Source organism: Solenopsis invicta, chromosome 16 (genome assembly GCF_016802725.1).
Source record: "Solenopsis invicta isolate M01_SB chromosome 16, UNIL_Sinv_3.0, whole genome shotgun sequence".
Lineage (NCBI taxonomy): Eukaryota > Metazoa > Arthropoda > Insecta > Hymenoptera > Formicidae > Solenopsis > Solenopsis invicta.
The window spans coordinates 5796609-5821728 of record NC_052679.1 but is presented as its reverse complement, the minus strand read 5'-3'; the positions used below and the strand labels follow the sequence as shown (position 1 = coordinate 5821728).

At 38.9% G+C, this 25120-nt stretch overlaps 1 protein-coding gene across 10 annotated transcripts in view; it reads left to right on the top strand.

Moving 5' to 3' along the window:
- The first annotated feature begins 183 nt into the window (after positions 1–183).
- The window catches only part of LOC105203976 (paxillin), a 30038-nt gene continuing 5101 nt past the window's right edge, over positions 184–25120 (top strand). The window contains exons 1-7 of one of the 10 annotated variants that reach the window (XM_026140516.2): positions 267–423; positions 1850–2177; positions 5377–5744; positions 15026–15186; positions 23743–23920; positions 24250–24379; positions 24630–24834. In XM_026140516.2, the coding sequence (XP_025996301.1) occupies positions 5651–5744; positions 15026–15186; positions 23743–23920; positions 24250–24379; positions 24630–24834 (768 nt within the window). In that variant the 5' untranslated portion in view covers positions 267–423; positions 1850–2177; positions 5377–5650. Of the gene's footprint in view, positions 424–1849; positions 2290–4354; positions 4371–5376; positions 5745–8430; positions 8450–8780; positions 10227–13263; positions 13516–15025; positions 15187–23742; positions 23921–24249; positions 24380–24629; positions 24835–25120 lie in introns of those variants that run through there. The other 9 variants (XM_026140515.2, XM_026140517.2, XM_039458254.1 and 6 more) reach the window with 9 other exon arrangements.

Here is a 25120-nt window from a genome sequence, read left to right as displayed (position 1 = left end):
TACAAAAACTCGAATAGAGAATATTAAATAACAGGTATATCTTAATTTTGAATTGTTCAAATTCAGATTGAATTTAGGACGTGTTATGCTTTATTAATTGCTTAATTTAAAGTGTGTAATTTGCGCTGTTTTACTCATGAACAAAAATTTCCACTCAGGTACGTACGCTCGGGGGCTCCGCGGCGTCTAGGGCGGCTACTGGTCCGGTCGAGGACCGGAGCCTCCATGTTTGACGTTCGCCGCGCGGGCGTGCGAGTCGGAATCGCTCCGCGAGTTGTCCAGCGCGCGACGCGACGGCGACGAGGGCCGCGTTTCACTCGGTGATCGGTACGATCTGTTCGGGCGGACGGAGGCGACAACGGTACCCCAGAGTTTCGCGGGACGGAGCTCCCGCTCTCCCGGCTCGCATCATGGACGATCTGGGTGAGTACGACTCCTGAAAAATTCCGGCCAGACGCTGGAGTTAACCTCTCCACGACGGCGCGCCTAAGCTCGCCTGTCAGAAGGACGACGCGGGGATGCTGCGGCTCGTTGGTCCAGGAGGATGACGATGACGACGACGACGCGACCATCCCCGCGTCGCCGAGTTCTTTTGTCGAACGACGCTCGAGATGCGTCTTCATCCAGACCTGTCAAAACCGATTGTTGAAATCGAGGTTACGTTTTCTTCTTCTTCTTTCTTTTTATTTTTTTTATTGAAGGTATCGGCACTTTGAGACGCATCCTGATGCCGTGCACAGGAACGTTGGTACCTCGTTAGCGTTTTCGGTACCGTTATGCTTATCATTAAAAACGTTGACAGTTTAAGATTGCGCTCTCATTTACGTTCGCCAGGAAGGAATGTTGGAATTTTGTTGGGGTACAGATACCGTCGGTCCCCCTCTTTTTTCTTAAGTGTTTATCGAATGAAGACTATATTTTTTTACTGCGTGATAACAAACGAGTCGCAAGAAATGCAAGGAATTATTTTAAATTATATTATTAGACGTAATTATATTGTTAGAAATTATTCTTAAATATTAAATACATCTAATATACAATGTTATTAATTGTATTAGATATTGTAATATCATATATGTGTATTTACAATTATTTTAAATTACGTACATCGCCTATACATGTTCCCTACAAGTACACAATATTCCTAAAATATCATATAAATATTACTAAACATTAAAATAATATGACTATGCATATTTTGAGAAAATATTTAATATTTCTTAATATCATAGAAATATTCTGTTAATGTTATACGTCCACTTTACATAAAATTCTTATGTGCATTATTTTAATGTTCATGGAATAATATAAACATTCATATAGTTTGGAGATTTGAAAGAATAAATATTTCTTCAAATATATTATAAAATCATTAATAATAAATGTCACATTTAAATTCTTTTTTCTTTTTACGTAAAACGGCATTTTATACTTTACTTTTTGCACAGAAAAAAAATTTAGTATTAAATCAACAATTTATTGTTTCATATATAAGCAAGAATATAAAACTTCTTGGAAGAATTTATAATCTTAAACAGAATAATTTGCTTACATGAAGAGAAAAAGTGTAAGCAAATTATGGCTGTTTAAGATTATAAATTCTTACAAGAAGATTTTATATTCTTGCTTATATATGAAACAATAAATTGTTGATTTGATATTAATTTTTTTTTCTGTGTGCGTAAACTTTATTTCACTTCAATAAAAAAACATTTACATTAGTATTTTAGGAATATTATTTAATATTGTTTAATATTATATTAACTAGAATATTATACATTTAATACTATAACATATAAGAATCTATCTATAATATTACTTAATATTAAATAATAATACGTGCTTATAGGGTTGTTAAACATAACGCGATGTGCATCAGGGAAGATTGATTCTATGCAACCCTCGAAAGGCTCTCTTGCGTTTCTGCCAGCAGCTCTTCCGACTCGTTTCCAACTTGCTAACATCGTGACGAAACCGCGTAAAGATCCACGGATAAAGCGTGCTGAATATCCGCGAGAATGGGGAGGAAAGCCGCGAGAAGCTGGAGGGGCACGGTTGCGATCGCGACTATTATCTCGTACTCCTATATGGCGAGACCTCGTTGCATCAGTGTTATGCCAACTGCACATTAGTTTGTCACGCACTCGTTATGGTGTCGCAGCTCGGTGCATTCGTGAGTACGTGAGAAGGGACATTTCATTTTGTTACACGCGAATCGGAAACGCGAGCGCGACGACAGGTGCTGAGAGGATACACAGTTCTCGGAAGAAACGGAGAGAAACCTCTTGCGTACGATGCAAAATCTATGTTCGATTTACTTAAAAATTTTATAAAGTAGGGAAAGTATCGGTAATGGGTGTTCTCGAGTGAGTGCGAAAGAGCCACTCATTTGCGCATTCCGATGAGAACGGCAAAATGTGAATAACATTTCTGCAGCGTTTTGCATTTCTGGTCGACGTCTGGTCGCGATCGCTAACGTTACTTGTTTATACGATTAAAAAGAACCCTGATAAACCGTATGTGTTTAAACGCATTGAAATTCTAAACGTCGTTAGTGAAATTATATATTGAAAGAAACATGCTCAAAAGTTTATTCGTGAAATGTAATGTTTATTTTACTAAAATAAATATTCATTGGAGATACGGTGAAATAAAATTTTGTTCTTATCTAATAAATTACTTAATGTGAAAGACGAGATATATTTCTGTTTTTCTTATTAATTGGTTTATTTGCTAGAAACATTTTAATAATAATTAATAAGAAATTTTAATTAAGATTAAAATTTTACGAATAAATAGAAAAGTAATTCAAGGAAAGTAACGAGAAAGAAAATAAAATAGAAAAGTAACTTACACAATTAAAATTTTAATTTTTATTAATTTTTATTGTTGTTAATTTCAATTAATAATAATAAGAAAAACGAGATATATTTCACAGAAATATTTTTTATTAATAAATAGTAATACACACATATGTATGTCATCACAATGAAATTTTGTTATAATCAAGAAATATCGAAAAAAAACATTCAATGTAATTGTTATTTTCCGTGAAAACAATCGAGTTGTGTCTACTATAATGTTTTGGTAAATGAGACTCCTTTAATTAAATGACGCGTGACGTCATGATTCTTCCTTCGCAAAGATCAATGTCGTATAATTTGTAGAGTATTAATCTTTAGGGGTCGGAGGGATTATTTGCGTTGATAACACGGTAACTCTGATAACGATAGCAATGTTAACATACGGCGCGGCTGCTCGATATTATACGCTGTATCTCGTTCGTCGATATATACTTTTTTATTGCTTTGGGAATAAATTGATAGATTTGGATTTAGTTAATACATTCAGAATTGCCAGAAATTGAAAGTTTATTATGCACCAGTGTCTCTTTCTCTTTTTCTGGCCTTGCCTCTCGCGACGTCGGAACGTTTCATCTTTCTCTGTACAACCACATTTGTCTTCTCTTTGCTAAACCCATTTCCCTCTCTCTTTCTCCATCTATTTATTTGCCTGCCCTTTCTTGGCCGTCTCTGTCTCTTCTCTTTCTCTACTCTGTGCTCTACATCCAGAGGAAAGTTATGTTTGAATTGATGAAAAACGATTTCTTTAAGTTGAAGTGAAAGTACCTTTGAGAGGAAAATAAAAATTTGATTTCGAGAAATGAAAGTTATTAGTCTTTTTTTTTAAAATAATTTCTTTAAAATAATTTTTTAATTCAAAAAAAGTAAGAAACAATTTATTTGTTCTGTGGTTTTAAAAATATATTTCTTTCACTTAAAAAAAAGGATTTGCGTTGCACAATAAAACTACCAAAAAATTTCTTTAAATCAAAGAAATTTCTTTAACCAATTATAATAATACACCAATTTCTTTGATACAAAAATTTTTTTTTACTCGAACAAACTTTTCTCTAGGTGAAACCTATATTTCCCACAGTGATTTTCTCTTCCTCCTTTTCCATCGTCTCCCATTCTACGAGAGCGCAGACAGCGGCCAAAACGAAAGAGGCCGAAAGAGAGCTCTCTCTGTGACACTGGGCGCGGGTGAGCGCCGGAAATATACCCGCGCGTGGCATCTCGTCTTGCTCTTATTCGTCGGCGTTCACCAAGCCGGCACCGTCACCAAGGAGCGTCGCGGCGCGTCCGTGTTGCTCGTGTGCAGTCGCGACAAATTTCCCGACCGTGCGTCGGCGTGTCGGCCTCGTTATTCGCGTGTTCCGGACGGAAATCGCGTCGCCCGATTCCGGCGGGTAATCCGTCTCGCGGAGATGCCTTGACGCAAATTCCGCCCGCGTGGTATCGCACGATCATAACCGGAAGTCCCCCCTCTGTTGAAAATCGGCAGCGGAATTTAAACGTAATGTAAACGTAAGCAAAATTTCAAGCACGCGGAAAGAACGATTTCGCTGAAGTATCTAAAAATTTAGCTGGCTCTGAAAATAATTTTGTTGGAACATAAAAGTAATTATGAAGGATGTTCAAGCTGCAAAGTTTTGACATTCTACCAACCGGTTCGAGTGGTCCAACATAATTATTTTGATTGCCTAACAAAATTATTCTCAGATCCGCGTCCATCAGCCAAATTTTTAGGTACTTTGGCAAAATCGTTTTCTTTTTCCGTGCAGGTGCATTAAAAAAACATTTAATTTTATCTGAAGTGCACTAAATTTCACGCACATACTTTTCAGTTATAGATACATTAAATTCAACGTACCTTAAATTCAATGTTTAAAATTACATTGAATTTCACGACATTTTTAACAGACATACAATTTTGTTCTCGAAGCTCGAAGTCGTCCGCGAGAAAAATGCATGAATCTTGCAAGGGGAGTTAGTCCTCAATCGTGCTGGGGTCACGTATAAAAGGTTTAAAGTCCTCTTCCACGAAATCTCCGCACGCGGCAGTAATTGTCGAGCAAATCGCGTTGCTGACGCGCATTATCTCGATCTATTGATTTACTCGACGAGTGCTTCGCGAGGTGGCCCCCGAGTGAAATTTACGCGGTGTTTAAAATTAGCCTTGTGGACCACTTGAACCTCACTAACACAGTTAAGGGCCGACCTCTTCCGTCGAGTAAATCATTTCGCTCAACGCAGTGCTTCGAGATGCTTCATTTCTTCCTTAACGCTCGTACTGCTGAAATATTCCGGAGTTCGTTGCCCCCCGATAGGAAAAACAGACCAGGTTTGGTCTTGCAAAACGTCATTTTCGCGATTGATCGTTCTGTCAAGAGTGATCTTGAGGAGAAAATAGCGAGATTTGAATCGCATTTATTGCCATCTGTTGTAGACTTTTTCACTTTTCCAATATCCGTTTTTTTTTTCTTTCTTTCGTACTTACTACGTCGCAAGTTTTTCTATTTTCTGCGAGCAGGAACCTCGACGAAGTACCTCGCGGTTAACTAACGTAACTCGCAACGTAACATTTGGGAAAGCTGATCTCCCATCGCGCTAATCCGTTAAATTAGCGTCAATTCGCCGTCACGCAACAACGAGTAACCGTAATTACCGGCCCCGAAGGGGAGGGAAGCTTATGTCATCGTTTACTCCGACGATCGCCACGTGAGTGAACACGTGCACGCGTACGCACGCGCATCCAATTCCTCCTACGCGAGTGTGTGCGCGCCGCGCGCGAGTGCGGAGCGAGGATGGCGATGGATCGGACGATGTACGGAAAGATGGAGCCGGGCGACACTTATCAGCCCTACAGGATCACTATGAAGAAGGGCTCGCCTCCTGGATGTAAGTCCTTTCACCTGTCCCGGCAAGAATGACTCGAGAATTAATTGATGCTTTAATCACTGTTGCCATTCTTATCAAGTCGCGGCTAATTAAATATCAAAGATTGTCTTATTAGTGATAACAAGAGAACATCGAGACGCAAGATTTGCGAACGATGGATTTTAATTGCATCGATTTATTATACATCTTAAGATTTTATTGTAAATAAATTTCATTTATTGCACTGAGCAAAGAAAAGTTGTTAATTTGATTCAAATTTTTCAGTTTGATTAAATTTTTTTCAGTTCAAATATTTATGTATGTATTTAACTTAAAATACCTATGAACTTTGAGCATTCGTATATTTAACTTAAATACATAAATACCTGAAATGAAGCAATTTAAACGAGTTGACAAATTTAATTAACAATTTTTTTCTCAGTGTGTAAAGTATAATTTGAAATCGTTTCCTAGGCATACCGAAAAAAAAGAATTTATTAATAATAATTAAGTTTTGGTGAAATAATTTTAATTAAACGTTTGATTAATATAATCAAATATTTAGTAATACAGTAATTATGTTAATAGTAGTCAAATATAATAATAGTAATTAATCGGTTACCAAACGGTTACTGAATGTTTAATTGAAACTTGTTTCATCAAGGTTAGTAACTATCATCTAGGTTTGATTATTATTACTAGACTTTTTTCAGTGTAGCAAAAGCTGATGTTATTTGTCGTTATCTTAACGTAAAAATAACATCTTTGACGACATTTTGACGTTAAAATGATGACAAATAATGACAGTTTGCTACCTGGGTTCGATCGTTAGCAGTTTAGTCGTCTATTATCGAGACATTGTGATGAACGACACTCGTGTTTACAAGAGAGTGATCATCGAAAGTCGCTGACGTTTTCGGAGTCAGTCGTAAAGAATACTCGAAGGCAGAGCAGCGGCGGAGCTCTGGCTATATTCGGAATTGTTCGATTCGGAGAGAGTTTCTCGTGCACTATTTATTTTAAATAAATTTCATTTATTGCACTGAGCAAAGAAAAGTTGTTAATTTGATTCAAATTTTTCAACTTGATTAAATTTTTTTCAGTTCAAATATTTATGCATGTATTTAACTTAAAATACTTGTGAACTTTGAGCATTCGTATATTTAACTTAAATACATAAATACGTGAACTGAAGCAATTTAAACGAGTTGAAAAATTTAATTAACAACTTTTTTTTCAGTGTGAATTATTCTACATACTGTCTACCTTCACTGAAAAAAAAGATTGGTAATAACTACCAAATGTATAGTGAAATAGTATCAATTAAATATTTGGCTAATGTAACCAAAAATAATTTTACTTTTCTAAATATTCAATAACTTACAGATTTGATAATACTTACTAAACATTTAGAAACACAAAATTATTTTTGGTTATATTGGCAAAATATTTCGTTGATATTATTTCACTATACATTTGGTAGTTATAACTATACTTTTTTTTCCAGTGCTCAAAAGATTCCGTGTGTTACCCTGAGCTCGCGTGATTAAGAATTACATCAACGAGAAGAAACACTCCGTTTCGACCGTGAAGCGTTTTTCAGTATCCAAGAGACACGCAGATGCGAATAATGCGACGCGAAGGGACGGAAATCATTTCTAGATACCTCTCGCGAGAACATGTCCGTGGGGATTATCTGCGTTTACGGATTAGATTACGTTCGCAGCTTATCTCGGACATGATGCAATCGGACGTCCATCGGAATACCCATCGGCGGTTCTCCCGATCGATCGGCGATCCGGTTACACCCGCATACGATTAAGCTACACGACGCCCTTCATGGGATTATCAGCGCGCGCGCGCGGCATTGCCGGCGTGTTCTTTGACGATTGATCATGCCGATCGATCGCCGTACGAATTCAAGGTGAACGCCGATGCGTAGGTATCTCCTCTTCCTCGATCGCTCTTCGAGGGGGGATCCGCACCTCCATATGAGGTCAGCCTCGCGTGGTTTCTTCCACCTCCTACGCTCGCCCGCTCGCGACGCAAATATGTAGGAAGGCGCGATAAAGGAATCGCGTACACTCGGGCCGGTTTAGATACCAGTCGATCGATTGACCGAGTAACCGGTAAAAAAAAAGGTATTCCGAAGGAAAAGGAGCCGCGTCCGTGTCGTTCGCGATCAACGTCCTTCGCAAACGCGAGAGGAATACTTTCCAATTTCTTTCGCGTTGATATCACCCGGTTAACGTCACCGCATTATTTTCTTTTTCCGATTATATCGTCGGAAAGTCGCTTCAATCGACCTTGAAGCATCTCGGACAATCGCAGTGATCGCGTGCTGCGCGGGAGCGTGTCGCCGTGTGGTTCCGAGGTTGCAGAGCGTTTTGCGCTCAAAGTGACGTCTCTCGTCATCTCGTTGTGCAGCGCTGTTCCCAATGTTCGCTCGATCTTCCGACATTTTCTCGTTCCTGGTTCGCCCGTCTGGCGGCCTATGTTAAAATCGCGTCGTCGACGAGAGGGTGGCATGGGGAGGGGGAGCTCGCTCTCACGTAACAGTGGTTTCGTAAGCACGACAGCCGCAACAACAGCACGTGGTGCCAGTACCTCCTGATCCCGCCAGACATCCGGAGCCGATCGATCATCCCGCCGTCATCTCCGCGAATCATCCCGATCACGTATTCGCGCACACGTGCCCGTGTCGCTCCACGTGTCCAGTTTTAGTAGTACGGATCGTCGTTCAGTAGTACGGTGCCGTCGTTGATAACGGGGTTCGATAGAACCAGACGCCTGTCGATTCCGTTCGTCTTCGACCATGACCCTTTGACCTCGCGACAATAATCTCGTCCATTCAGGACACAATTGCTCTATCGGCGTTGTTGTTCTGCTTCGTTGTTCGCTCGGCTTCTCGTTACTCGTAGGTTAAAGGATACGACGCTCCTACTCTTGTTCAGGGACTCGCTGGATCGTTTCCGAAGTTGGGGCAATTGAGGAGGTATTCTAGTAAATGTGTCAAAGTTTCGTGTGCCGCATATTTTGCACAAATGTTTGTTAGTTTTTGTGTTACTTGAATTTGAAAACAAACTTATCTCAAGTCGGCTGACACGATCGTTGTAAAAGTACTGAAGTTATTGACTCCAATATTCACGTATATGTAAAATACTGTCTGTCTTTATCGTATTAACAATTTTGCAACAGTATCGACTGAATTTAATATGTATGAAAAAAAGAAATGGTTAAAATTGACGTGTGTTTCGCGCATAAGCAAAAGTTGAAGTCTCTAAGAAATCACAGCTGACTTGAAAAGTATATTTATCTTTAAATTAAACGGTAACGTAAAAATTAATAAACGTTTCGGCCATGTCAAAATTTGATATTTACTAAATATGAACAAGTTCTAGATGCGTAAAAGCGTAGAAAAATTTGCGCGGCATCGGCAGTTTTCAGTTCCAGACTTTCCTACATTTTAAACTGGAATACCCCTTTAAATGTGGAGATCGATTTTTTGTTCTTTTCGGTTTCTAGTTCAGAAGGTCATCGTGTTTCTTGGATGGTGAGTCATTCGTAGGTCGGATGTCCACACCTTGGCGTCCGAGGCGGGTAACATTTTCGACGATCACGGTCACGATCGATCGGGAGAGAGAGAGAGAGAGAGAGGCGCGGGCTGTCCGATTCGCGAAAATGAGTTCCGTGCGGCTGCGTTTCTGGAGTAGGATTAAAGTGTCCAGCTAAGACGGGTCTAGTTATAAGTTCTGCTCTAATTTGAGGTTTATTTTTACCCCGCTGCCAGCGCAAGTTAGAGCACAACACAGACGCCGTGGTGGATTCAGTTCGCGCGTGATTTACAGAGAATCCGGACGGTGACGGCGGCGGTTTTATCACTGCCGATAACGAACGGTGGATATTTTTGCAACAATCTTTTCGTCTGTTTACATCCTCGAGCCGCCGTCTGTCGCTTCTGCTGTCCGTCACATATCTCTCGCGTATCTCCTCGCCACTTCCTCTCGTTGGCAAAATCATATTTCCAGATCCAATTGCCATTGGCAAAAATGCGAGATGGCTCAGAAATCACTACTGCGAGACGCTATTCGTAAAAAAATCATTAAAAAAAAATCGTCTAGTACTGTAAACTATTGTTTATTTAAATTTATTTTAACCGGAAGTAATGTTGATTCGAATATCAAGAGTTCTAATCATAATTTCTGTAATTTTTTTTCTTGCATAGGTACTTCAATGTGTCTTGCGTGTAAAATGCACAATGAAGCCTAACAAGTTAACTGTCGCGTTTACGAATTTATTTTCAAAGTGGTGATCTCTTGGCCAGCCTGCAACAACGTTGTAACATCTCGCGTCTCGTTCCGTTCGTTTCCTCACGTAGAGAAAGTGCCACGTGAGATTCTTGAAAACGCATAAAAATGGCGGATGTGATGAGGCCTGTCTCGCCGATTTCACCGGTACGCCTGGCGACAATTCAGCGTCACGCACGATGGGAGCAATACGTGAGTAAGTATTGAGAAATCGGCCTCTAATTAAACTCCAATTCCAACAGCGCGTGTGGCAATACGAGGCGTCCTTTATTCGCCTAAACGAGTCTCGTCTTATCAATTGTTTTCTCGATGCGCACACATGCCTCTTCTGGTTCACCTAAATGTCTTCGTGACACGAATATTTTAGAAAAATATGATTTACCTTTCGTGACGTCACCGTTCGTGAATTATCTTCCATTTGGCAATATGTATCTCGCGCGGAGAAAAAAATGCTGTTGAATCAAGTCCGATTGGAAATATCTTGTTAATTCAATAACGGTATTAATGAAATAAAAAGTGAAGATAATGACAAATATAGTTGAACGAATAAAATTGAATTCAATCAGCTGCGTATTAGCGATAGCTCGTCGTTTCGACGTTTAATTGAACCAAGCGACGTTTTAGTTCCTATTACAGCATTTCTTTTTCAATGCGAGAGCTTCGAATCGCACGATCTTTTTCTTCATGTTTACACACCTCGATGTATAATTTTAAGCCGTGCCTTTAAATAAATTTATATTGGCCTCTTGTTTATTTCGCCAAGTTTCGCATTTGGCCGCGATTAGGCTCGCGGGTAATTCGGATTGATGGGAGTTGACGCCGCGGCAATAAAGGGGAAGGCAGCTGTCTTCAATGATACAGTTAACGTCGTGAGAGTTCTCCGTCCTCTTCCTCTCGCGGTTTACGCAAGACACGCGCGCGCGTTACGCACTCGCGGTACGCGCGATATTGATGTTCGGCTCCCGGTATGAATCAGCCGTGCAAAATAGACCTCGATAAGCTCGGCGAGGCTCCGTGCCAGTGCTGAAGTCCCATTCAGACGATTACCCAACGCCCGCTCTTTGCGGCTCCGCCACGCGGAGGCGCGTTAGCGGTGCGCAAAAAAAGCGAACGCATCTCGCGAACGCGTGCAACGCGCAGGGAAGTACGCGCGAATGCGCCTCCTGAACGTGCGTGCCGATCTTATCCGAATGAGTACGCGATTATTCTTGAAAATGTCACGCATCCGAATTGCGCGCTCGCGCGTTATCGAGATCTCCCGATTTCATTAATCGCGACATTACAATTAATTTGCGCGCACGTTCGCCATAAATATTTATTATTCTGACGTTATGTTGTCAATAATGAGGTATTTGATACTCGCGTTTAACCGCGAAAGTTTTCTCGTGATAATTTATGCCGAAGCTTGGAACGTTTAGCCTTCTTCTGCCATCTACGATGTGTTTACGTCAATGAGAATACTGCATTGTTCGCTATAGCACACTGAAGTGCTTTAATCGCGGTCCACTTAGCTACTTGGTAACACCATTCGTCTTTGAATTTTCTTGAAGCTGTTCTCACACGTTTTCAATATTCGTTATTTAATTATTTTAACGCAACTAAAAATTAAAAAGTTTGTAGAGCAAAGTCATTTTAAATTGATTTAAAAATTAAATCGATTATCAATTTAATTTTGTGATTACTGCTCTTCAACTTAACATTGTTTTAAGCTCGACAATTTACCCGTCAATATTTATCTTTTATTATTTATTAATAATTAAGAATGAAAAAGTTGATAGAGCAGAGTCATATGAAAGTAATTTAAAAATTAAATCAATTATTAATTTAATTTTTTGCAATCATTATTCAATTCATTATCAATTTAATAACAATGATTGCAAAAAGTTAAATTGATAATTTAATTTTTAAATTAATTTAATATCACTTGATTCTGTCAACTTTTTTATTTTTGTTAAAATAATTAAAGGTGAATATTGACGACGAATAAATTTTCGATCTTGAAACGTAGTTCCTAAACACACGAGCCTAGATCGTCAAATTTACTAAATTTCCCTTTGCTCTAAAATTTATAAATTTAAAGACTAAAAAATCTCTAATCAAGATTCACGAGTCGAAGAGTTTCACCCAAGTGCATTTGAAATAAAATGAGAAGTCAAACTTGACTATTTTTCTGAAAGAAAAAGCAAAAGTAGGACACCCTGTATTTCTTCGCGTCTAGAACAGCTTCCTCGAATTGCCTACGGCGTGTTTGCGCGGTGTGCAATCGGTTTCCCCGTAATCAAACGTCGCAGAGCAAACCAGCCGCCTCCTGGGCGTCCGTTTTCTGTGAACACACCGCAGCTTCCGTCCAACGTAAGGGAATGCCCCACTACCGTCTTAATGTCTGCTTAATGTCCTTCCTCCTCCTTCCAGCCTCGCTCCTTCCTCCAGCAGCTCTCTCGGTATCGCCTTCCTGCGCACTTCAATGACAATCAGTTCCGTCGACGTTCCCGTACACGTCGCGTCGCTCGCACGCGTGCATCCACCTCGTTCAGAGGACACGTGTCGTCGTGCTCCAAGGAGTGCGGTGTGGAAAAACGGAAAAACCGGAGCGGAAACGTGTCTGGAACCTCTTTCGCGAACGCGAAGGCGAGAGAGAAGGAGCTGCGCAGATAAAGCTGCACTTTGACTTCGTTGTCCTCGAGAATTTTTTTTTTTCTTTTTTGTGCAACAATCTCGGTATCGGCACTCGATCAATGACGTTTCTCGCATTTATCTTGCACTCGTACGTCTCGTTTCGCGCGCCGAAGCGAGCGATGACAAGATTGTGACAATAACGACAATAATTCCAGGATATGTGCACGATTGGCGCGATAGGCTGCAATTCGTGATAAACTTGTAGATTAAAACGCTTGATAAACACTTTGCTTCTCTTATCAGCGCCAGTCTTTAACGCGACAGAACGTCACGGTGTCTCGGCTCGCGCTTTGTTTTTTTCTCACATTTCGCTTTGTCGAGCCAATTCGCCGCTATAATATTTCTCGGTACAGCGTCCCGCGAAGTTGCACACGCATTCCTTCTCAATTTACATTTTTCGTCGGTTAAAGCTACTTCGTGCGACCGTTCACGAATTTTTAACATTTTTAACGATTTATCTCTTGCATCTTTCATTTTTTTTTTTTTTTTTCCTACGGTCGTTTGGTTTACGCAGCAGGCTTAAAACCGCCGACGTCTCACTTGCGTGCGCCGGGATCCTTCATCAGCTTCGCGAATTTTTTCACTCGCTGAATTCGTCCCCTCGTCGGCGTGTTTCGCGCTTTCTCCGCATTTTTGCTGGGGCCAGGCTCGCCGAAGTCGGCCTGAAACTCGCACTCCGCGGGGTTCAACGTTCCTGAAATAGTGGGTGTGTCGCGATCCCGCGATGGAGACGACGCACGCACTCGAAGAGGAGAACCTGTACCAGGTGTACAATCACGAGAGAGCGACCGGCAGCCTCGTTACTCTCGGTAAACGCACACTTCCCTGATAATCGTTCTTAGGCTTTTAAACGACGAGAAAAGCTAATTCCGCGCGCGACGAACGAATTTTTGAAAGAGGTTCTCGAGTCTCTCTGGGGGGCCTCTGAGGAATATATTTCTCTCGTAAACGGGGAGAAAGTTCGGACAAGAGGCAAGTTTTTTTTTTTTACCGTCGACACTGCGCGCACGAGAAATCCGCTGTAACATGGGTCGGAGGAGGTTGCGAATTCGCAACAATAAGGATTCACGCAGCCTTCTCTGACCCATGTCGTAACGGACTTCTCACTCGGATGTGACGGTAAAATAACTTATACCTCGTTGGCTCGTTTTCCATGGCACCAACCAACTCTCCCACATTTTTCGTCCGCGTATTGAATATTAAACGTATGATTAAAAATAATTAAAGTACAATTTTGTGTGCCAGGAGCACAATTTACATTTGGCGTTGTTGCTCGTTGTTCACGTGCGGATTACGTATTCGTATAAATTATGGTATTATACACTTGTTTAGCTCGTAGGCAAATGAGCTGTGTCTCCTGATTTTAAATTAAATAAATTAAACCCATTGTGGCAATCGTGCGCTTGCCAAGGACGGCGACGAAGCGGTGGGGCATGGCGTCATCGTGAAACAATGTCGTGACATTTCCTTTTTTACGTACGGCCGCTCGAAATTAAATGAGTGAGCTCGATTGACCTAATAACGCGATATTAGTTCGCGGAATATAATATTTCCCATTGCAACGCGGCAATTGGCGCGTTATTATTCTGCTGCCTTCTTAAAAAATTTATCCAAATATCTAATAAATGAATTGAGAGAAATTGATGGACTATCAAGAGTTAATTATCTTATGGAAATAATAATAAAAGCGATATCACTGTAATGTAATTAAAAGTTTAACGCACGCACATAGATTGTTTACTCTAATCAAATCTTGGTTATTAATTTATTACAAAACGGCACATAAATATAAAAGTTTTTTAAATAAAGAGTTCTAAGCGTTTCGGTTGAAAAATATTACAAACGCAGCTTTTGTGATTCCCCGTAAGAAAATGTGTTTGAGTAAACTGATGAGCTGTATCAGTATAAGTGATGAAATATCATCAGTCACTGATATGGTAATCAGTTTATTGAACTTCTTCTTAAGGGTCTGAATTAAAATATTAACGCAGATCTCATTTACGTTTGTACTAATATAATAAATGATCATTTCTATTTATTTTTTTTTTTACATACAATCGCGATACACAAATGAATCAGTGGTGCACGGAGGGGATACGGTTTCCACCCGTTCGTCTCTATAAAAATAATGTATCTGGCGAAAGCTCGAAATAGAGGAGATTCCTTGATAAATTTAGGAATGAGATAACGTGAGGAATCGCGCGTCACTTTTTTCGAGATGGATTTAAATCTACCCTGAAGCTCGGCGCGCGATCCCCCATGCGTTTTGCAGTTTGAAATTTCAAGGGAGATTAATCACCCGGTCTATTGTGTTTCCAGATGCTCTGCTGGCGGACCTGCAGAACACCGTGTCGTCGGAGGGAAGTCATGTCGTCGGAGGTAACCCGACGCCCGGTTACGGATCGCTGAATGGCGCCCGCATCCATACGACCGGATATAGGTCTTACGACAATCGAACGTCACCACTGCCACCGCAATCGGTATGTCAAGATAAGATCTTTCGCTCGCAATTACAGCACTAATAAACGTACGAGGACGCGCCTCTCGCGCGCGCGCGTTCACCGGATTCTGGAGATTTACATTGAAAACCCTGTGGACTCCGTGGATTCATTTATCTTCAGATTGATATCATACTATATCGTGACGATCAAATTTGCATCTTTGCACCTGATTGATCGAGCTAGATTTTCACAGAGATTTTCAAAAAGGTAGGGCTCCGTTTTACTACGTGAGAACGTTCCCCGATGATAAGTCGAGAACGTAACATCACGGTGGTTTATCGATGAGCCGGGGAAGCTCGATCAGTTGCTGAAGAGACGTTGCTGAAGTCGTGAACGTGTGGTTCACCAGATGGAGCCAAGTGGTTCGATTCTGTTCAGCTATTCTGAACACTTGCGGTTTCCAATAAAGTATAAAGCTGCCAACGCAAAGCGACATTGGTGCCAGGGGCGTTTGTCATATTTCAATACACGCGCGCGATCGTAATAGTTAAAGAAAGCCTGACTAATAATAAGAAAATATAGACCGGCATGCATAAACGCAACTAATTAAAAAGCCTTAGCAATAATAGATTTTGCAATTAATGCTGATATTTGTTTGTATGATTTTACATACATTTTTAAATTCAAATTGCGTCGATAAATTTTTCAGTCTTGAAACCCAGTTCTAAGCTGAATATTGAGAATAGTAATATCGCAATCGAGAATTGATTTACTAATAATGACGGTAGCGAACATCTAATATGGCAATGTGATACCAATATGAAAATTTTTTTTCCCTTCAAAAAACTATGAGAAATTTGTTGCAAAAAATAACATCTCAACCTGGGATCGAACCTGAGATCACCTGACAGTTTTTCGCAACAAATTCTTCATAGTTTTTTTTTTAAAAAGAAGGATTTTCTTATTGGCATCACATTGACATATTAGATGCTCGCTAGCATCATTGTTAGTAAATCGATTCTTAACTTGATATTATTCTTGATTGCAATATTATTCGCTTAATTTAAATTTTGTTTCAAGACCGAAGAATATATCAAAGCACAGTTAGGTGAACTGGAAAATGTATATAAAATCGTGCATTGAAAAAAAATTTACTAAATTTTAATAAATATTTGTTTGAACAGTTACGGTACATAAATATTTATTCAATAAAAAGAAATAATAGTTGAGTTACGTTAGCGATTCCTGTACCAAATAAATATTTATTTACATTTAGTAAATATTCCATTGCAACTATTCAAAGAAATATTTATTAAAATTTTCTCTCAGTGTACTAGAAATATTATATAGCACTAAAAGATTTAACCAGGAGCGTTAAGGCTGTGAAAACCTGACAATGTTTTTTACAGAATATTTGTGGCAATATAGAGAATTTCTGTACCAACATCGTGAATCCTAATCTCTCCTCTTATCTCACCGCCGAAAAATTCCGTTAAAAATATCGAACGCATTCGTTGCAGGTCTTGTCACTTATCACGGTTGTTTTTCCTATCGACGCCGCGCTCGAAAGGAAATTTCAATGCGTTTCATCGTACACGTGCTATACAAAATTAACTCTTTGGCACTAACGCCGTTCTCGCGATTCCAGTCTACAAAACGTCTCGAAATAGAGCGATCTGTCGTCATGGTCGCGAAAACGTGACACGGGAAGAATCCGTAAATAGACCTCTTCGCCGACGGTTAATAACTGTCGATACGATGTCTTAGCGAGATACAGCGTGGTCTCGTCAATGTCTCTCGATCGCCCGCAGCTGGCTTTCAGGGCCACCGGCACCATTAATACGGACACTCGCGATTAAGCGGGATCCAGTTTACAGAATCGCCGTGAGATTCTAATCTCTCAAACGCGGATGCTTCGTAACGGAAATGTTGAGGTGTTTTTATTCAGAGCCGATCTCGCGATATTAATTACTATTATCGAAATGCAAAGCGCACAAAAAACTCAACATTAAATATCAGTTCTCGGATTTTTCTTTTTTTTTTTTTTTTTTTTTTTTTTTATTTGTGCACGTACTTGCGTAACGACGATTTTTCCGACCGTTATTTTGCGGCCGTATAACGTTGCGCAATAATTTGATTGGCGGACGCTCTGAAATAATTTCAGTGCGCAACCGTTTAAATTTGTTTAGACACGGAATCGTCCATGTTACAATCGTGAAAATAGACCGCGAAAGAAGTCAAAGAGGCCGAAGTCCCAACGCGGTTTCGCTCGCGACGAATCCTGCGATAAGTCTCGCGTTAACCATCCATCGGTTGTTTTGAGAGGAAAAAAGAGAAACTTCCAGAGTCATAAAACACGGTAGGAAATAAGTGTGATGTAACACACGGCGGAGTTAAAATTAGAATCAATATCGTGTCTAAAATTGACTGTCCGAAGCATCACTATAGAAGCAACAACGTCGAAACGTGTGCGGCAGGCGGAATCGTGTATCAGTCTGGGAGAGAGAGAGAGAGAGAGAAATTCTCGAGTTACTCTCGTACTCTTTATTTTCACTAGCGAGAAATTACGCGAGGATGTGCCTGGAGATGCGAAGGTTACGCACACAAACGGAATTTAATTTATTCGCCGCGTGGATGAAGTAGTGAATAAAGAAAACTCGAACGTTTAACAATTTCAGAAAAATCAACTTTTAATTGATTAGTAAAAAAACTAAAGAAGTTTTTAATATAAAGACGTTTGTTTTTACTAAATTGAATTATATTTTTTTTTTTCTAAAATTGCAAGAAGAAAATAATATCAAGTATTATTAAATTATTATAATATATATTCTATTTAGTAATTATTGTTTCGTATAAAAGCAAAAAATTATGTTCTTTTACAAGTCAATCTTTTTTAAAGAATTGAATAATTTTAAAATTTAGCATAATTTCTCATATTTTATTTCAATATTACAATAACAGGGTACTCGGTCGTACTGTAAATAAAATAAAGTAATTATTTATTATTTAAATAACTTTTTATGATTCATTTCTTATTTTAAATAAGTCCTATCAGTTATTTTATCGACCATGGTGCAATAATTATCTAAATAGCACAATAATAGTTTTGATAATAATAGTATCAAAATATTCTAATCCCTTTGTGAAGATATTTCCTATATTTTCTATTCGACATTTTTTTTCCTCAATTCATAAAAGTCATTTATTCAATAAGAATATATTTTTCTCGTTGAAACCATAAAGAATTCTTCAACCAAGTTATGTGTTTGTTTAACGTTACTTAATCTCACTTCAACATTTAACATTTTGAAATAAAAATGTTCTCGGAAAAACATTCCCTTTTTTTTGTGTACTTTTTATCGCGCTTAAAAAGAAAATAATGCCCGTGTCAATAGGCGTTATACAAATCAATCGTTGAGATTCGTAAAAATATCGAGGTCGAGAAATAAACGTGATGCGCAAATAAAAGTATCGTAAAACAATAATATATTATTCCGCGGAGTGCATAAGAGAGAAAGAGAGAGAGTTGTACGAGACCGTGGTGTGTTTCCGCAAGTTTTTTTCTCTCCGCGACGAAGAGACTCCCACCTGTTACAGTTCCCTGCCGATTTGATCGATCCTCGTGCAGCCTAGGGCAGCACTGCCTCTATTATTCATGACTCGTGTCGCGCTCCGGTTGTAAAATTTGCGGTCGAACATGACTAAGCTATATATGACCGCTATATACGCACCGTTCGCTGGTCGCGCCAATCCTCGGCTGAATTGCGTTTTATTCGCAATAATAAGAAAAAAAAAAATAATACGAAAAAGATGGAGAGAAGTCATCTCCGTCCGTCTTCACGTTCAACCGCGACATCCGCCGCGATGTCGAGTCGCGAATTATGTATTCATGCATTCAGGAATACGCAAATATGTGTATCTTTCTGCTAGCTTTTGCGTACCTCTCGACATTCTCTCGCACGGCTCGTGTCTATTGAAACTAGAATTGAGATATGTACAGACAAGCGAATCGATTTCGATGCATTTTGCAGTAGGAGCCGTACGAGCGGTAGTAGAAGCATTCGCAGTTCTGCTTTTAGCTCTTTTTACAGGATACTTTATTTTTAATCGCAAGAAAAGCTCGCCGCTTATGCCTTGTCATTTGCAACGCTGGAAGGTGGGCTTAAAAAAAAAAATATAATAATTTTTCTCTAATGCCTGAGAGAAACTATACATTAAGTATTTGATTCTGCAATTTTTTATTTAAGAAAATAGCAATTAAATTGTTTGAACTGGATAGACTAAAATGACAAATTTGTTTGATTTACTTTTTACTTTTTTCTTTTGTTGTTATCCACTCTTATTTCATTTAAATTAATATCGTTCGTGGAAACAATGGAAGTTGACGTTAGGTCGATGAACTTCTTAAAGTTCAGGTAATCGTACTACGGTCGTGACACTTTATACCGTTTGAATTATTAAAAAAAAACATACGTCAGTTAAATCGGCTTTTAAATTGATAGTTATTTGATGATACAAATATGAATTACATATTTGTATCAACATAATTTTTGTGATATTTATCTTTACTTATATTTTTAACTTACATACTGTATCGTAACACCAAAAGAAAGTTTGGTATAAATTACGCTTTGATAAAGTAAATTAAATGCTTGATCAATATAACCGAACGTAATAATAACAATCGATTCATTACTAAACGGTCACCACACGTTACTAAATATTACTAAATATTTTGTTATATTAATTGAACATTTCATTGAAACTAAAGCTTAGCAATTATCATCTAGGTTTGATTGTTATCACCAAACTCTTTTCTTCGTTGTATATTTTCTCGCTGTTGTAGCATGCTAAATTATTGCAGGTATATTATTACGATAAATGTATACTTTTTTGAACTAATCACTTCCATATTTCTGTTCACGCTGAAAGTTACCAGAAAGAGGAGACTCAAAAGTGTTGAAGGGTTAAGCCGATTGTTTCACGACTGACGAGTTAGGACAGCTAAAAAAATCTTGACAGCTGTCTCTTCAATGTTTAACAAATTGCACTCGCGTAAATCGCGCCGTTCACATTACTCTTCTCGGAACGTGTCGTTATGGCATCGATCTGTCATCAGGTTTGCGCTGTAGTCGTCATTCTCGGATGTGACGCGATCCAGTTTTCGATACAGTCCGAGACCTATTTTCGCGACGGCCAACTAGGCGAAATTGTCAGCCAGCTTGTTTCGCGAAGCGTGCAAGAAGCGTGCTAGAAGTTTTGATGCTGATGCCATTGTAAACTTTGATTTAAAAGTTCATCGAAATTTTTTTTAATTATCAATATTAGTTAAAAAAATTTTATTCGCATTTGTTGGCGATTGTTAAGGTTAGTGATGAAGTAACTGAATTGAATTAATGAAAAATTTTCTAAATTTTTTCAATTATCAAAATTCTTTGTCGCGGATAATCTGGAATAAAAATAAAAGCATTCTTAGTGATAATTTCTTATCTAGGCTTTGCTACTTCGATATTGTTTCTCGCAACAGTCGTAATATTATTTAACACACAACTGGATGGCACGGTGCTAAACAACGTCTCGTATTACAAGACACGTTGACAATGGCAATAACCATTTTCTACCGAATTATCGTCCAGTCAGTGCCAAATCCTGCTGGCTTACCGAAGGTCGGACTGTTCGAGCTTTCCCTTTGACGCGCGAATTTAGCTCGCGGGCATCTACACATTGCACAATTCCAGAACGCGATTCGCGCTGCGGCTGTATCTGCCGTTCTGCAGATCGTTGCATAAACGCCGCCGAATGCAGTAACAACGCGAGCACGTGACCGCGACGAATCGGAGCCGCACACACGCTGGACGCGTCATGTGTCTCGGATAAAAGAAAAGGTAGCTCGCGAAAATGTTGTTTTATACATATTCTTGGAGAGAATAACGAACAATTTTGAAAGATTTTTTTTATTGAAAATAGCTGGCTTGAAAAAATCGAAAATAATAGATTTATAATTATAAATATGCGAATCAAGTATATTTTGATGCTAAATTGAATCTAGAGTCGTTATAATATAATTTTTAGTTAATATAATTATTCAAACATGATTATTGTTGGATAGAATTTTAATACATGCAATAAAAAAAGATTTTTTTATGTAATAAAAATAGATTTAAAGTAAAATTGATTTGTTACAAATATCGAAAACAATAGATTTATAATTATAAATTAAAATACGCGAATCAAGTATATTTTGATGCTAAATTGAATCTAGAGTCGTTATAATATAATTTTTAATTAATATAATTATTCAAACATGATTATTGTTGGATAGAATTTTAATAAACGCAATAAAAAGATTTTTTTATGTAATAAAAATAGATTTAAAGTAAAATTGATTTGTTACAAATATCGAAAACAATAGATTTATAATTATAAATTAAAATACGCGAATCAAGTATATTTTGATGCTAAATTGAATCTAGAGTCGTTATAATATAATTTTTAATTAATATAATTATTCAAACATGATTATTGTTGGATAGAATTTTAATACATATAATAAAAAAGATTTTTTTATGTAATAAAGATAGTTTTGAACTTTTCGAGTAGTTCAGATTCAAACAGAAATCGCATAATTCGTACATCTCCACTTATGACAAACTGACTCTTCCTGATGGATCGACTATTCTCGATTGGTAAACATTTAGTATCGCATGTTGAAAATTTGCGCGAGTCCACAATACTTTTCGAATTCTGGCGAGAGATAAATTGTAAATTTGTTAAAGAATCTTCTACCGATAATTTGACAGTTACGATGCTAATGGTACAAAGATCCTGCGGATGTTGCCTCGCGTTAATGATGATGTCGCCGCTGAAATTTCCCGCTTAAGCGCCAATGCGTCTTGCTGACATGTTTCTGCTGGCTTGCCGCGGATATATTTTTAGGCCGACGACTCAGCGTGTAACCCAGTTTCTATCCAGCAGGATGCGCCGTAATGCTGCTTTTATTGCAAAAAAAAAAAAAATAGTCGCGCGGGAGTTTGGGCGATAAATCTCGCCGTCCTTGTTCGCTACTCGGAACTTTGACTGTAAATTCGTCTATTATTTTTGGAAGTTATTTGAAAGACGTAAACTCATTTAATATCATACGAAAAGCTGGCAAATCGTTTGTTTTGATAGAACGATACGATCTTACAATAGTTGTAAGAAAAGAGTGCCGAAATATATATTTTAAATGCAAACACAATTTGTTGAGTTAAAAAAAAAAGAGATTTTTTCAGATAATTGACTTTGCAGCACATTGACAATAGTATCTATTAATGTTATACAGGTTTAAATAGCGAGGAGAGTAACCGCTGTAAATTGCGATGACGATTTATTTTTATGCAGGCGAGGTGGAGATTATTAGAGACCGACCCCAATTGCCTGCTTTCGTTACGCATCATTTACGGATCCTCTTGAAAGATCTTCGGTAATAGTTCCAACTTATCGTCACGGATGGTTACGGTTCGCATTTGGCCATCGATTAGCCTGACGTCAAGCATCAAATTTAATTTTGGTAAACAAGTCGGAGCGACTTCTCGCGGGCCGCCAATTTCATAATTAAAACATCTTTTCGCTTATTAAATTTATATTAAAACGTGATATCTTTAACATTAATATTGACAGACGTTGTACATTAACACACAATTAATGTTATTTAGAAAACTCATTGTACACAAAACACGAGTTTATTTTGTATAAATATTATAAATTATACTTCTGTTGTTTAAGCGATAATTTGGCACGACAATGACTTCTTTGCACGTTTCCCAATAAATCTTAATGTTATTATTGAGTGTTTATCGTTTTAAGTGGAAGGGGCGATGACGATATATTTTTAGGATATTTTCTCTCGCAACTAAAAGTGATCTAAAATTGAATGTCGGGACTAAAGACGCGCGTCGTCCTGAACGACAACGTTCCACACGCGTCGCATAATGATTCTAGTGACATCATGGTTCTAAATAATAATGCACTTTGCGGAAACTTGGCAGGCCCTTGCTTTTTGTCGATTAACAAGCCAAGAGCACCTGGGCCGAACGCAAAAAGTGTCGCGCAGCTGTCGTTCGACTTGCTTTCGTACTTCGTCCATTCATCCGAAGATGAATCCTTTCGATTGTCGCATCAGATTTTCTAACCGCCTCCGACATTTCGATATTGAAATTTAAGGGAAAAATTTAAGCTTATTTTAAATTAAGATTCTATTATATTATTCCACGAATGTTCACAAATGCCCAAGCTGGAATTTTCCCAGTATAATAATTAATAGCAGAATTATCAACTAACGCAATAGAACTAAATTTTACGCTCGAGTTCGCGCGATCGGCGATCAGTAATGAATTGATAAAAATAAATGAACTTTGAGACACTCGGCGAACTTGTTATGAAAAAGGTTATCAGCGAGATATATTACGCGCATTGATCTTTTCAAGACAATTTTTTTTTCCCTGCGTAAGATAAAGAGGCCGGTGTCTTTGATGGATACATTTGCGATACGAAGAAGCGCGCTTGGAGCAGTTAACGCATTAATCGCTTGATCGCGGCCTTTCCCGAATGTTGTAGCCGACTTATCAGAACCGCGAGGCGATAGAGGAAACCATGGGTAAAACCGGAGGCGCGTCTTACACCCAGGCCAGCACCGGGAGCAAGATGCCCTCTCTCAATAACAATCTTTCCGAGCTGGACACCCTCCTGCAAGACCTGAGCAACGCGCGCTATAACGCCCACTATCAAGAAAGAGGTTGACTATTTAGACTCTTAACCCTTTCCCGAACGGGCAAGATTTCTTCTTGCAATCCGTATCTCTTTAAATTTCTCTTTAAAAAAAAAAATCTTTATTCACACAATTTGAGCAAGGTTTTCGCGATTTTACTTGAAAAAAAAAAAATAAATAAATAAACGGTTGCTAAAAGAAGATGATCAATGAAACATTCGCCGAATAGAGAATTTAAATTTAGACAAGAGCGCGATAATTATGGTGATTTTTCCGTTTCTTGCCAAACCTTTCGGGAGAGGTGAGAGACGGTATCGCAAGAGCGATTTATCGCACCGAGCTGCTCGATGTTATAGACGGCCGCGCGTCCACGGGAGTGAACGGGGGTGCGACCAGCCCCATGCTCCGTTCTTCAAGTAGCATGTCAGCCTCTCGACCCACCGTCGACTCGTTGCTCGAGGAGCTAAGCACCGCAGTGCCTAACGGGTGAGCTTTCTATGTACGCGCAAATTAATCCTGGAATCACGTAAGAGCAGGCTGCTTTCAAACATCTAGCTGTGATTAATAATTTCGTGATCGAGACGGTTATAGTTTCGGGAGGGCGAGTTCGAACGTCGACGACCGATTTACTCGTGCGATCGTGGACGATCGAACTCGCCGGCGATTAACCGGGGGTTTCTCGATCCCCAAGATAATTCGGTAAAATTCGGGACTATTCCCTGCCCCCTTCGAGCAGAGACTACCCCCCCGCCGACGGAAAGGTGAGGGTCACCATACAAGAGACATCCACGGAGATACAGCCGGTCTACGACGGCTATCCCTCCAGTCAGCACGGCTCGCTGAATCGAACCGAGGTTCACAGGAGTTACCCTAACGGTCATACCGCGAGTAACGCTACCAAGGAGCTGGACGACCTAATGGCTTCGCTTTCCGAATTTAAGGTATCCCATCCATTCATAACGTAATCACGTAATATAATAATTGCGATACGTAACGCGACTGACCTTTGCGGAGCGGCAATCTTCACGGTTTTAGTTTTCAGACAGATGTGTAATTTTAATTCTTTTTTAAAAGAAAAGATAAACGAATCAATAAAGCAAAAATTAATTAATTTAAAATAAGCTGCGAGTACATAAATGTTGGTATAAACTAATAAGAGACGAGTTATAAATTGTGAAGAGAACGCCGTTCCTAAAGGGTTAGATAGCTCTTTCGGTGTCCACATCG